Below are 14,708 nucleotides of genomic sequence, written 5' to 3'. Positions count from 1 at the left end.
ATCTGTATCTGTATCTGTATCTGTATCTGTATCTGTATCTGTATCTGTATCTGTATCTGTATCTGTATCTGTATCTGTATCTGTATCTGTATCTGTATCTGTATCTGTATCTTTATCTGTATCTTTATCTGCTGTATCTTTATCTTATATAGTCCTGCATTTAGATTAAATTCTCTATATAAATGTATTTATATTAACTGTCAGATTGAAGTGTATATTCGAACCGACTGGAACACATACTTTACACAAATATGGACAAGTTGTCGACATCTAAACACAAATGCCTTAGGCGTGGCTACACAAAAATTCCTGGCTGGGGCAAGTCGGCTGAGGTGGGCGAAGTGGACAGCAATGAAGGCAGCGAGTGCGGCAGTGACAATAGCAACCGCAGCCTGGCTGCATTCAGCAACAAGTCGGAGGTCAGCATCGAGCAGCAGGAATATTCCGGCGCCTACATGGCACGTGGCAAGGACGATGTGGTCCAGCTGATGACTCGCTGCAGTGCATTTACAGACAACATCTTTGGCGAGGAGATTTTCGTGGCAGACTACAACGGGGAGTGCTGCAAGTTTCGCATTTGGTCGCCGTATCAGTCCAAATTGGCGGCTGCCCTGCTGAAAGGCCTCGACTATATACAGATCGTGGAGGGCACCAAGGTAATGTATCTTGGCGTTGCGGCTGGCTGCTCGGTGTCCCATCTGGCGGACATTGTGGGCGACGGGGGCATCGTCTATGCCATCGAGACTAGCCCCTGGGCCAACGGCGACCTGCTGGAGCTGGCCAAGCGGCGTCACAACGTGGTGGCCATCACCGAGGATGCCACGATGCCCTATAAGTATCATCGCGTAATATTGGACAGCGTTGACTTCCTCTTCTGCGATACGCTGCACCACGAGCAGCTGCGCATATTGATACTGCACGCTCGACACTTTCTTCGACCCGGCGGCCATTTCGCGCTCATGCTATCGGGCACGCCGCAGGACTGCGTTGGCACCGTAAATCGACTGCATGCCGAGCATCTGGCCACGCTCGACCAGCTCTCACTGCAGCCCCATGTCCATGGCTACTTTATGCTGGCGGGAGTGTATAATCTCACCATACCCGAGTATCTGATAGCCTAGCTGACGGGTTGAGCGGGCCAGCGGGTTAGACGAGGAATCACTTTTATTTTGTACACCAGTGTAAGTTCCTTTAAGACTTTGATGCGCGGCCCTGGTAGACCAATTCAAATAAAAAAAGTAGAAATGTTGAAACAAAGCTGCGAAATGTTGTGCCCCCAAGTCGAAATGCACAAAGCGCTGTCGTGGATTTGCAGATTTGGCAGATTTGCCGCTGAAAGCAAATCAAAAGTGGGGCGGGGTGGTGCGGGGCGGTGCGGGGCGGGGCAATGCAAAACAACTTAAAATGTCATATGAAATTTGTAGCGCGCGCTGATTGCGGGTGTTAAACAGCGCAGCGCATGGAGCGGGAATTCCCACACACACTCAACGAAAGGACAACGCGTAAATCCAGTCACGCCCACCGGCGGTGGGGCGCGTCGCGACATAAAAAATGCAGCTGAAGGCGAAAGCAGCGTGCAGAGAATAAAATACAAAAAGCGCAAACAAAAAGCAAAAAATAAAAAATAAAACGAATGCGAAAAATCACAAATTCCGACAAAAAAATCTTTAAATCCCTTGGATTTATGCATTTTTACGTTGCATTTGCCGTTCGCCGCATGTGGATTGTCTAACGCCTTCGCGTGCCGCTTTCATGGCGCGGCACGCCCACCGAAAGTTAAAGCCCGCCGCCCACTAACGCCGTTTGTGAAAATGCGGGCAAAAGCAATGGCTGCGTCGCAGTCGACGTCGCAGCTGGCGTCGCCGTCGACGACATTCGCGTTTATGTGATTTCTGCAGTTTGCCAACATCGCCTCAAGGTGTCGCAGCAGAGAGAGCAGCCGAGTGCAGTCTGCATGCAGCAAGCAGCAAGCAGCAATGCTGCTGCTCAATAAATAGCGCTAGCGATGGGCGCGTGTCACGCTTTAGTTTGATCAACTTGTGCGATGTTGTTTAACATTTATTTGCCATCATTTTATATTCTAAGTAACTCAGATTTGTAAAGCTTACTTATGCTGAGCTTGAGTGAAGTTGGAGTATATTTTTTAGATTTTTAGCAAGAATGCCTAAGGTTCTGCAGTTAGTTTATATGACTAGTTATTTAATTAATTAAATATTTCATTTATTTATGGAGCGAGCACTTAAGAGCAGTAGCTAAAGAAATTTAATTAAAAAGAAAATTGTGTATTATATTAATATCAATATTATTTTTAATATATTATTATATATTAAAATATTATAATATATTAAGTTGCTTTTTTTTTATATATTTATTTTAAAAATTTTTTCCTTGTTTTGTTTATTTAATATAAGACACATTAATGCCATTAAGTATACCAAAGCACATCATATAGAGAACAGAGCAGACTTTGATGATTGTGCTAACTGGGCTCAATATGTTCGTCTATAGCAGCTGGCATGTTAGCCGAGTGAACTTTTCTGTGTCTGCTTCAAAAATGTTCTTCCTAACAAAGGTCAGCTGAATGTGGACTTAAGACTTGAAAGAGTTTATTCGTGCTCCACTGCGCGTGCACACTGAACCCAAAAGGACGATTGACTTCAAGGCAAAACATACCTCCAAACTAAGAAAAAATTTTAAGAATTTAATTGAATTTTTTTTTGAAATTTAGTAAGCTAATGGTAATCACAATCAATTGGCAAATCTTAATAAATATTTAACAAGTTTAAGCTCAAACAGCCTCTGCCATAAAGGTATTCAAAATACTACAACTCTTGCCTGGTTAGACTATATGTGTCTAAAATTATATATATTTTAAATATATATATATATTTTTTTTTATATATATATTTTAAATATTTTTTTTATGTATATATTTTAAATATTTTCTATATATTTTAAGATTTTCCTATGAAGTAATAATAAATAATAATATTATATATAATATTATAATATATTATAATATATATATTATATATAATATTATAATAATAATAATAAATAATAATATTCATATTTAATTGCTTTATCCTTTACTAAGCCATCACTCGACTTACCAGACCTCGCTCAACATCATATCGCTAAAGTTAGCTTTGCTTTTTGGCACCAGTCTAATGCAGCTGCGCTGAGGCACGAGGCAGCCATTGATGACGTCGCTGTCGTTGGCAACGCTGCCGAAGCGTGTCTGCCTCAACGTTATCAGGACGAGCTTGGGTTTCGGGTCTACCTTTCGCCCCGCGGCTGCACTGGCCGCCCACACTTAACGCCACCAAAAAGCGAAAAAAAAACAGTTCACACAATCGATTGGTGTTGCCTCCAACTGCCGCGAGGGTTGCCATTGTTGTTGTTGTTGTTGTTGATTTTATGGCATGCTGCAAACTATCTGTCGCTTTTGTTTTACGATTCCTTTTGCGCTTGATGATCGTCACCGTTGCGGGCGTCGCTGGCATTGCACGATTCGTTTGTGTTCCCTGTGATTCCCCCATGCTCCGACACTCTCTCTCTCTCTCTCTCTCTCATTGTCTCTCACTCTCTCGCTCTGTCTCTTTTTTGGTTTGAGCTCCATCCCTGCCGTCGCATGGCCAGCGGCGTAATCGTGTTGCTGTTTGCTGCATTGGATGTTTGTTTGTCTCCGCAATTCCAAACGAAGCTCCGGCACCAGCCCCAGCCCCTGCTCTAGTGGCAGCTTTAGCTACAGCCTTAGTCAGAATGCGAGCCGGCAATGTCGTGGGGCTAAGGCCAGGCGGTGCCGTGGCGGTGCTGGATTTCATTGTTGGTTCTTTGCTGAGCGCTTTTTTCGCACTCTGCCGCTGCAATCTCGGTGTAATATTTTATTTTCAATTCGCATTTAGTGCAGCCGTGGCAGCCATCGTTGCTGTGTGGCAAGCGTCGCCCACGTTTCGTTTTTGTTTTGGCGTGGGGCAGCATCTAAGGGAAGAATAAATTGTATCTGACAATTGGCAATTGGCCTATCCGCCCGTTTGATAGTGCGAGTGGGCGCAGCTCCAAATAGGCAGCCAGCCAGAGGGGCACGATAAGCGCTAACAGGGGGGCGGAGGCAGCTAGCCTATAAATTGTGGGCGTGGCATGCGTCGCATGTCCCAGCATTTTATGCTGAATCACGAATTGCATTAGACAAGGCACTCGCATTGCGGTCGAGCCGGCCCAATTGGATTATCACATGTCCTGAGCCACTCCGGCTGACACTTTTCATTACAACGTGCGCTCGCACGTTGAGCGTTGAACGTCGCGTCTTCGGCCCGCATGCTTTAAACAGTTCCATCAACGACAAAGCTCGCTGGGAAATCGAAGTAATCCAGCTGCACTGATAAATGTCAAATAAGCTTCGAGTGTGTGCTCGGCTGGGGCAGCGTGTTGAGCGTGGCGTGAAATGCTTTTTAAGCACTCACTCGTACCACACACACACACACACACACACACCCTCACACACTCACTTGCTCAATGTAAATGCCGCTGTCGATGACCATGTTGGACCATGTCGAGGGCGCATTACGAGCAAACAAAATTTTTGCTCTGTCAACTAAATGTCAGAAAAATGGCCGGCAATAGCACTCGCTGTGCTTGGGGTGCGGCTGCTGCTGCTGCTGCTCCTTGATGCTGTCTCTGGCACGCACGCACTTGATCAATCATGCGAGGCTGACGACGATGCGGTGACACAGACAACTGTGTGTGGCCGTGTGCTGTATTTGCATTGATGACAACTACATGTCGGCAACCGCAGCGGACGACGCCCGCCTGCTGACGATTATGGAGCACCTGTGCGCTGCCAGCGATTTGGCCACCAGATTACGCTAAAATGTGGCGAACACCCTGACAACTGTCTGTCACCTAGCACACGACGCATATTAATAAGCCCTTTGGCAGCGCCCGTTACAAATGGCCAGCCATTCGTTTTGGTCGAACCAATCGACGACCATTAACCAGCGGCATCGCCAAGCAGTCCAAAGCACTCCAGAAAACGGGCAAAACCCAGGCAAAGTTGATATAAAACGTTTGTTTGAAAACGCCGCAGCAAATCCAAACAAATGTTTGTGCTTTTAACTGGGATTATCGACGCGTTATTTATTGTGCATAATTTGTCTCAGGCCCAACTGCCGAGAGCTACCCAAACAGAGCCAGACGGCGGACGGACGGACGGCCAGACGTAGCGAACGTGCGGCTGACCACATTCGCAAATTAGGGCGTTAAACAAGCAAATGCGAACAGCTTATGGATAAGTATTTAGGAATCTCTTTCGTTTTAAATAATAATACGAGTTTGTCAATTCGATTCAATCGTTTGTCTATCGCTTGATGAGCTACATAAACAATTGATGTGCGAGAGGGAGAGAAGAGATTGAGAGTGGGCTTAGGACTGGGAGTGGGAAAAGGCGAGAGAGAGAGACAGTGAATAACTGGGAGAAAGAGAAGGAGCAGGGAAAGAGAACTAGAAAGACTGAGGGAGGGAGAGAGAGAGTGCCAGAAAAAAGAGTGAGAGGGAAAAAGAAGCAGAGAGAGTGAGGAACAGATAGTTATAGAGAAATAAAGAGAGAGGCAAAGAGAGAAGCAGATATACATGAGAAAAGAAAGAGAGGGAGAAAGACATAGAGAAAGAGAGAGACAAAGGCAGAGAGAGAGAGGGAGAGTGAAAAAGAAAGTGTGAACGATAAAGTTAGGGAACGAGCGAGAGGCAGAGGAAGAAAGAAAAAAAGAGCAAGAAAAAACTTAAAGAGAGCAAGAGAGAAAAAGCGAGAGAAGGAAGAAATAAAGAGAAACAAAACGAAAAAAAAAGATAAAAAAGAAGCGAGTGAAAGACGCAGAGAAAAGTAGCAAGCAGAAGAGTGAAATAGATGAGGTGCCAGATAGAGAGAGAATTAGGGATTGAGAGAAATTGAGAAATAGAATAAATTATAAACATAGTGAGGAACATAGTGATACGCAATGAGAGAAAGTGACAGAGTCCAATCAACATAGAGAGGAAAGGAAATAGAATCAGAGAAATAAAGTGAAAGAGACAGAGAAGGAGAAAGGGCAGAGCAAAGAGAAACCGATAAGAAGAGACAGATATAGACAGACAGAGAGAAAGAGATAAGAGAGACAATGACAAAGTAACAAAGAGAAATAAAGTTGCAGAGCCAAAGTGAGAGAGACGCAGCAAAAAAGGGAGAGAGCATTAAAGAGAGAAGAGCGAGATAGAGAGATACAGATAAAGATATCCTATAAGATAGAGAAAGACATTGACAGGTTCAGCGTGAGAGCGAGAGTCATCAATGGAGAATGATTTACTGTTCTCTAAAGTAGCCCAGCGAGCTTATATATTTGATAGGCATAAACAAGACTTCTCAATGCTAATATAATCCTCCTCTGCTTGTCTCATCTGCCATCTCATAAGCAATACTTGTCAGGCAGAGAGAAGCAATGGCTGTCAGTCAAAATTGTGGTTAAGAGTAAAATGAAAAGTAAAGTTTTGTGGCTGGAGATTGCTTTTTGATCTTCAAAGTTTGCTAAAATTCAAATTTTAATTGAATCTTATGACATTTTATTCAAATTGATAAAAGGCAAAAGCAAAAAAGTGTAAAGGAAACCAAAAAGCGGTCGCCTCCCGCCCAAGACAGATACTTTTTGCACCTTTTTTTCAGGTAATAAATCCAACCTGAACTTAATTTTAGAATTATGGCAACCCAATGAAACATTGCTGTAATTAAGTGCAAGAGCAGGCGACACGATGTTGCGACATTGCGGCAAGAAGAGTTGGACAATTTGGCGCTTGTAAGACACACCTCACCTAGGCACAGAGCCACGCACAGAGCCACAGTTACATTGAAAATTAATTAAAACACAGGCGAAAAGCATGTTAACAAGCGGCTTGAAACAAAAAAGCACTCGCAAACAAATGTGGTGAGCCCCACCCACTGCTGCGGCGCTCGCACGTTGCGCATTACGCATACGCAGCGTGGCCCGTGTGAAAAATACTTTTGGGCCAAAAGTTAACTGAAAAGAATTGCTAAGCCTAAGCCAGCTAGCTAAAGGGTCCCTGAGACGTGGCAAAAAAAAGAAAATAATAATAAAGAAAAAAGGGCAAAAGACCTTTTCCATTAAGGTAAACGCCTTGCCTCGTCGAGGGGGCCGAGCCCGAGACTTAAGCTTTGTTTTGGCGCAACTTTATCAGACACCCAATTAAAAGGGCTTTATAACAATTAGAGCTAATAACACGCTTCAATTGTTGCCAGCAATACCAGAGGGCATTCCCAGGCAGCGCATGCCACTGCCCAGTCCCGATGCTCCGATTCTCCGATTCTCCCACGCTCAACATTTTATTTTTATTAGAATTGTTTTTTGTTTGCTTTCTTTTTTTTCGGTTTTGGCTTGGTGATTTGGCCATTTTGCGGGTAAAGCTTATGGCATGGTTTTTTATGTGCTGCCATTTGGTTAGAGCTGCGGTCGCAATTAAAGGGCAAACCACAGCAATTAGCAAATTGACAAGTGGATTTGTTTTTGCATTTCTAGGAATTGTCCCAGCTCTGCCGCTCACTTTTGGGGCTTCGCGCCAGCTGTAATTCTAGTTGTGCACATTACTCTCATAAGTAATTAAAAATTGTATGGCCATTGTTTTGGCATTTAACAGCCAACAGCCGACAGTCGGCAGTCGGCATTCGGACAACTGAAACTCAAACAAAAAGTGCAAAGCGCAAATCTCACAAATTTGATAAATTAGTTGTACGAGAGCGAGAAACTAAAAAAAAAAAACTTTTCTACGGTTTCGCCGCCAGAAACTGAACTGAACTGAACTGAACTAGAAACTGAGTCGAGTCGAGTCGAGCCAAGCTGAGCTGAGCTGAGCTGAGCTGCTTATCCGTCTGACTCTTTGACTGCACGGCTGGCTAAGAGCAAAACTTTTTGCCCAAATTCAAAATCCAATTTTTCGAATGAAAAGTCAAACACGAGTTTAACTTTTGATCCGTTTGGCTGCCTAAGCAGTCAACAGTCAGCAGTCAACAGTCAACAGTCAGCAGTCAACAGACGCCACGCCCACTTTCAAATCAATCGGCGACATCTGCACAGCCAACCCATTCGCTCCAGCGCGCTCGCCAGCCAAATCGATATTTCAATTTAGCGCACATTTTCAGCTACTAATTTGCAATCATTGGCGTTTTTGTTAATTTTAATTTGATTATACACACTGTGCAGCAAAGCTTCATTGTTGCCCGCGGCTCGCAACAATGGCCAAAACGATCCAAAGTTCTTATCGAAATTCAATTAAAAAGACACGTTCGAATAGCCGCATTGTTTGGCACTAAGAAGAAATTCAATTTCATTTAACTCAAATTAGTTTCATTACGCAATTCTTTTGGCTTATTGAAACTTAGGCTTGAACTTATTTTTGATTTATTTTTTTTTTATTTTTAATGTAATAATTGTAAATTTGTAATGAATGCTTGAAGTGTGAAGTTGCTTAAACTTTGTTTATAAATATTTAATCAGCTGCGCTAGAAACTTGTGCTGCAACTAAATTTAGTTTGAGTCTCTGTAGTTAGAACAGTTTCTTCAGCTATCCCTACGAGAATCACTGCACATAGCTATGAACCTCAGCTGCAGCTGAAATGCTTAAGTGATATTTGCTGTGGCGGCAACATGTGGCAGGCTCTCAAGTGGTTTTCGATGGAGAGTTGTTCCTGCTGTGACGTTAAGCGCCGCTCAGAAGAACATAAACACGACGCCATCAACTGCCCTTGAAAGAGCATTGAGGAATTTGCGATCGGTCCCAACGCCAACACCTTTGAGTGTTGAGACGTACGAAAAAATACTTGTGCCCTAATAGCTTAAATTACATCCCATGAGAAAACATCACAAGAGACATAATTTATTGAATAGGAATTTTAAATTAAAGGCGTCGCTCTTCGTTTACATTACAAATTTACAATTCTTACATTAAAAATAAAATAAATAAGAAATCAAAAATAAGTTTAAGCCTAAGTAAGTTTCTATAAGCCAAAAGAATCAGCTCAGCATAAAGTTTTGTTCTTAACTGTGCTAAAACATAAGCTGCTATATCTCAATTTAATTTTATACAAACTCAAACTCTATTCTAGTTATAGACTCTGAAAGGCTCTATGCATATTTATTACAGACTACAATTGTATATTAGTTAGACACCTTTCCATATAAACTATATAATTAATATCATTTAAATATAATAAAAAATAACTCTCCAGCTATCTGCATTAATTACATCAATAGCCGCCAATCAGGCTTAAGTTCACTGAAAATATTTTCGATAATTATTAATATATATTCCAATAATATTAATTATATTCTAATACTTTCAAAATTTGTCTGCCAACAAAGCTTTTTGCGCCATTGTGCACATAATGTAATGTGACAATAATGATAGTTATTAAATGCAATTTTACATTTATATACATACACACCTGCACAACTATATATGTGGCTAGGCGTGTGTATATAAATAGAAATAATATTTGCTGATTTGCAGCTGCATTTTATGCATGCGCTGTCATCGCATTTCCATTTCCATTCCATTTCCATTTCAATGAAATGCGCTGTGAAAATACGAATTTCTAAAATCGAAAATCTAATTAACATTTGCCCAGTCAAAATATATATATATATCACGCACATATATAATAACTGTAAGTGCTGGCAAAAATTAGAATTTTAATCAGCTGCAATTGGCATTAATTGCTGTCAATTGCCATTGCCATTGCACATTAGTGGCGCCGGCTTAAAGCAGGGCAAGCCTTAGTTGTTTTATGAATTTAGTTAGTTGTGAACATTAGTGAACAAGTCCCTGGCCAATTGGTGCTGGGAGTTAGCTATAGCTAGAGAGTCAGCGTATCGCTTACAGTGCTCCAGTGACAATGCAACAAGCAGGGCAACAAAGCCCAGCCGCATGCCACAACAACTCATATACACAGTCAGCCAACCAGACAACCAGACAGACATATGCTTTATCAACACAGAGAGAGGGAGAGGGAGAGTGAGAGTGAGAGTGAGAGGCCAACATATGCCTGCAAACACATGCTCAATTGAATCGAAATTGAATTTGCAATTCTACGTGCTGCATCTAACGCCATTTTCTTTGGCATGCGGCAAGCATTTCAGCACTCTACATACACTAACTGAATACAGAATGAAACTGAATAAAATTTAATATACTGAATGCGATAATTGTCTTAGTTGAGTGAAGGAGTCTTATTATGAAATTATTTTGCGCTTTATTCTAAAACTGTAAACAATTTTGAGCAAGTTAAGCATAAAGTAGTAATACAATTGTGTATAAATATAAATAAATATGTATATATTTATATAAATATATATAAATATATATACTTAAATATATTTTAGTTATGCTTCAATAAAAGTGCAGACTTTAAACTATTAAAATTCAATTTATAATACCAAGTGGCAGCTAAAAGTTATAAAACATTTTTCGGCAAAATTAGCTGACATATTTTACAGTACGATCAGCTCATTAAATAACATTTTTTTGCTATCACCAATAGTAAACAATACCAACTATTTATAGCTCATATTATGGTTCACTTCACGATTTTATTGCATATCTTGCATGAGGCAAATCTAGCTAAGCTTTCCAATTGGAGTTTATTTGACTCTTATGAGAGTCTAAGTATTACAATAAGCTATAATTAGTTGTAATATAAAGCTAACAACAATTCACAGAGTCAAGATTCGCAAAGAAATGCTCTACTTCATAGTCTAGTTGGAGATGACTCCAATAAGAATCTAACATTTGACTCCAATAGGAACATTAAAGGCTAGGTTTAAATGAATGCCTAATCAATTCATAGCTGACGCTTGACTTGATATCAATGCCTTATCACGACCTGAACAGAGTATTCACCATTCGCATTTAGCTCGAATACAAAGGCATTTGAAGTTTTTTACGCAGCTTTGCTGAGCATTTGGCAGCTCTGCTTGCCATGGCTTGCCGTTGTGGTGCTATTCGATCTCCTATGTCCTTTTCTAGATGTGTGTATTTGCTTTCGCTTTTTTACATATTTGCATTTCGTTATTGAGATTGAGACAAAGAGCAGAAGAGAAAGAAAAAAAGGAATGCAGTTGCTGTCGCTGTCGCTGCCACTGCCGCTGCTGCTGCTGCTGCCTCTGCTGCTGTCGTTGCTGCTGCATTCAGTCATCAATGAGTTTTTTGCATTTTACACATTTCACTTGGCTCATCTTTTTCAGCTGCTGATGCTTTTTCTTCTTGTGCTGCTGCCGTTTTGCTGCTTGCTTGACACGCCCCGAAGACGCGTCTGAGCTTGAGTCCCTCTTGAGCATAATTGGAGCCCACATCTAAGAGACGACGCCCACCGCCCACCGCCCACCAGTCACTGATTGGCAAATCGAGTGCAGGGCAAATGTGTTCAAAGTCTTTTGATTTATTGATTGATTGTCAAAGCGATTGCCGTTTGCTTGACTGACTCGCAACCAAATTTGTTGTACACAATAATTAAAATGCAAATACGCCCACCAAATGTATATGTGTGTGTGCTGGTAAAACCATTTAAAGGTTAGCTGCATGTGGCATGCCTTTGTCTTGGCTTGTGCCACTATGCTTAAGACACATTTCCATTTCAAGTTGGTTTTTACTTTTCTTTTGCAGCTAACATTACAGCGTTGCTCAGTCACTCGACAAAATGATTTGTATGTCAGACGAGCGAATAACCTGTAACACCCCCCCCCACACACACACACACACAGTCACAGCCATATTTGGTTCATATGCTAAGCGCCGCAAAGTATGCCGCACTTTGCCGTGTGCATTGAGGTAAAGTGTGTTGCTTTGTTGTTTCTTTGGCCGTGTGGCTTTCGCTGTGCTTTTCGCATATGCAAATGGCTTGACGCAAGGACAAGTGTTTTCGCAAACATTCAGTAAACATAGCAAACGACAACAGCTACATGCAACACACAATCGTATCGTATTCCATTTAAGCCTGTTGTTCTTGTTCTTGTTGTTGTTCTTCATAATACAGTCAAAAATCAAAGCAAAATTGTTTTAAGAAATTAAAATTATATTCAGAAATTTCTTTTAGTCTTCAACCTTTTTTGATATGCCATATTATTATCATAATATTTTTAGATTAGAAATTTTTGACATTTTTTTACCTTACCTCTCTTTTATTCTTCATTCACTCAATCAATCTAAGTATATAAGTATCTCATCTCATCTATTCTACTTTCCCATTCACACTCCAAGAAATCGCCTCTCTATGCAATTTTCATAGTTTTAATTAAGTCTTTCAGGCGTGTATTTAATTGTTCAAAAACATTTACTTAACTCTCAATTATGCTTTCTCACTTATGCACCTACGCTCTTCCAGTTGAAAACAAGTTTTACTTAGCGCCTTTCTCTGCGATTTTCATGGTTTTCATATGTGTATGCAGCAACTTTTTGTGCTACTAAAAGCATAAGCAGCTTCCGCTGTGCCCTACTCTCGCTTAACATACAAACTGAATGTCATATCTATTATTTCTACATAGCATCAAATTTATATAGTTAAAATGTTGTTTTTTTTTTTGTTCGCCTTGACTTGTTGGTATTGCAAGATCAGCGCGAAACTTTTGTTATTACCATATGCAGAGTAGTTTTTAAATTTTTTGGGGGCCACGGCAAAAGAAGTTGATGGCCGGGGCTAATGTAATGCAAAGTCGCAGCCAGCATATTCCAGTTGCCAGTTGCCAGTTGCCAGTTGCTGCCTAGCCTCATTTTCAGCGTTTCTTAGCAAATTTGCGAGGATATTTAAACTGTTTGAGAAGTTTTTTACGTGCGCCGTCATAGTTTGAAAGCTACTTTGGCATGGCTGGAGGTTTATGCAGCTGCATAAATGTTACTTCTACTTACGTAAATTACAAAATAAAGTTATTACGAAAAGTAATTTAAGTTAAAAATTTTTGTGCGCCGCCAAGTAACCCGCGGAAATTGTGCAGCCAACTGGCAATGCCATGGCCCCTTTTCACTCTTTTCACTCCTTCTTTATCAGATCCTTTTTTCATGCATTTTTTTCTTCTTGTGTGTTCGGTGCAACCTGCATGTAGTGGGCGTGTGGCTAGAGAATTCGTGTCTGGCGGCTGTGTCGCCTCTTGCTGTTTGGCTGCTCCATAAAATCAGGTAACAAGTTGCGAAATAGTTTCGCTTTGGGGCTTTCAGCTCGGCTCTAATGCAGCCAGCCAACTTAAAGCATAGAAGAACTGCAAATCAATTTGCATTAAACATTTAAGGCACCAACAGCAGCAGCAGCAGCAGCAGCAGCAGTCGAGCACGCAACAAAAGCCGCACTAAAACAAAAGCCCTGAAAAGTATGCAACAATAAACAAGGCGAAGCCTCAACTGTCAACAGCTGCGCCATGCTCTGTTTGATGTTCAGCTACAGCTAGAAAGCTTGAGTAGAGCAGAGAAGTCTTCGACTAGCTGTAGAAAACGGAGTCTGCTTCGATTCTAGCTGTTATATAGGCTATATATAGACTACAGATCTGTACCTTTGACAGCTTATGTGCTATCTAGCAAGGCATGTCCACAATACATAGCTGCCCGCCAGCCAATATGCCCATTTTTAGCTGGCTAACGGGGTAGTGAACAAAACAAATTGAAAAAGTGGTCGGTTCAGTCATAAAGAATGCAAACTGCAGGTTAAAATCGAAACGGAAACTTTTAGCCTTGGCGCCCTGCGCTTTGATTGAGTCAAGCGATTGGCGGCTGTGGGTGGTAAGCACTGTCCAGCCGGGGTTACGCTTAATCAATGGCCCAATAAGCAACACACCAACAGAGAGGCAGGGAGAGCAGAGAGCTGTGCAATCATGGTCACATTGAATGAGCAGCGACAAAACTGTAAGCAATTGCACAAACCTGAAATGTTGCTGCTGTTGCTGCTGCTGCTGTTGCTGCTGTTGTTGTTTACACGTGGTTGTTGTTGGGCTGTAAAATCAAGTTGAAAGTTGCTGGCAACTTGAGGTGCAAGTGTCGTGTTTTTGTCAATGGGCCAACAGCAGCAATTTCCGTTTCCTGTTGCCAACGTTGATGAAAATACAAAAAGGAGAACGAAACGAGAAATGGAAAAGAAAAAAGTCAAGCAACAAAAGTTTAGATTACAAATTCACATACGTACACTGGCCAACAGGGCAGCAGTTGATTTACAGTTGCCACTGCTGTTGCCTTACGACTAGCTGGCTTTTTTTTTTTTTTTGGTGTTGCTGCTGTTGGTGTTGTTGCTGTTGCACTCTTGGCCAGCCGACTGCATGTTTTGTGGTCATTCTGTGCGCTGCAATTGGAGCTTGTCTGAGCTCGTTGTTGTTGCTGCTGGCATTTTGGCTGTACTTTTTGCCACTGCCAGTCATGCGTGGCACGTGCTACGCTTTGATGTGGTGCACACTGCCCACTCTCCACACGTCCAATGCCTAAATAAACCTAAAGTAATAAAAACGAGCAAAAAACCCTCAACAGCAACAACAAAAAAAAGTGTGAGCATCAAGGTGGCTGCAGAGCAAAAGGAAACATCAGCAACTCGCAGGACACACAGTTGAGCTGCAAATGCCGCTTGTACATTTGGCTAAATTGGACTCAGCGAAAGCCACTGTCACACACACACAGACGCACACACGCACAGCAACAACAAC

At 41.7% G+C, this 14,708-nt stretch overlaps 1 protein-coding gene across 1 annotated transcript; it reads left to right on the top strand.

Moving 5' to 3' along the window:
* Positions 1–222: 222 nt before the first annotated feature.
* LOC111596653 (rRNA 2'-O-methyltransferase fibrillarin) lies at positions 223–1,243 on the top strand. Its single transcript, XM_023310958.2, has one exon. The coding sequence runs from the start codon at positions 252–254 to the stop codon at positions 1,119–1,121; it is 870 nt and encodes a 289-aa protein (XP_023166726.2). The 5' UTR covers positions 223–251; the 3' UTR covers positions 1,122–1,243.
* Positions 1,244–14,708: the final 13,465 nt, after the last annotated feature.

The sequence above is a fragment of the Drosophila hydei genome, unplaced genomic scaffold, assembly GCF_003285905.1.
Source record: "Drosophila hydei strain 15085-1641.00,03,60 unplaced genomic scaffold, DhydRS2 tig00008119-arrow-pilon, whole genome shotgun sequence".
Classification (NCBI taxonomy): domain Eukaryota; kingdom Metazoa; phylum Arthropoda; class Insecta; order Diptera; family Drosophilidae; genus Drosophila; species Drosophila hydei.
This window is presented reverse-complemented; position numbering and strand designations above follow the sequence as displayed.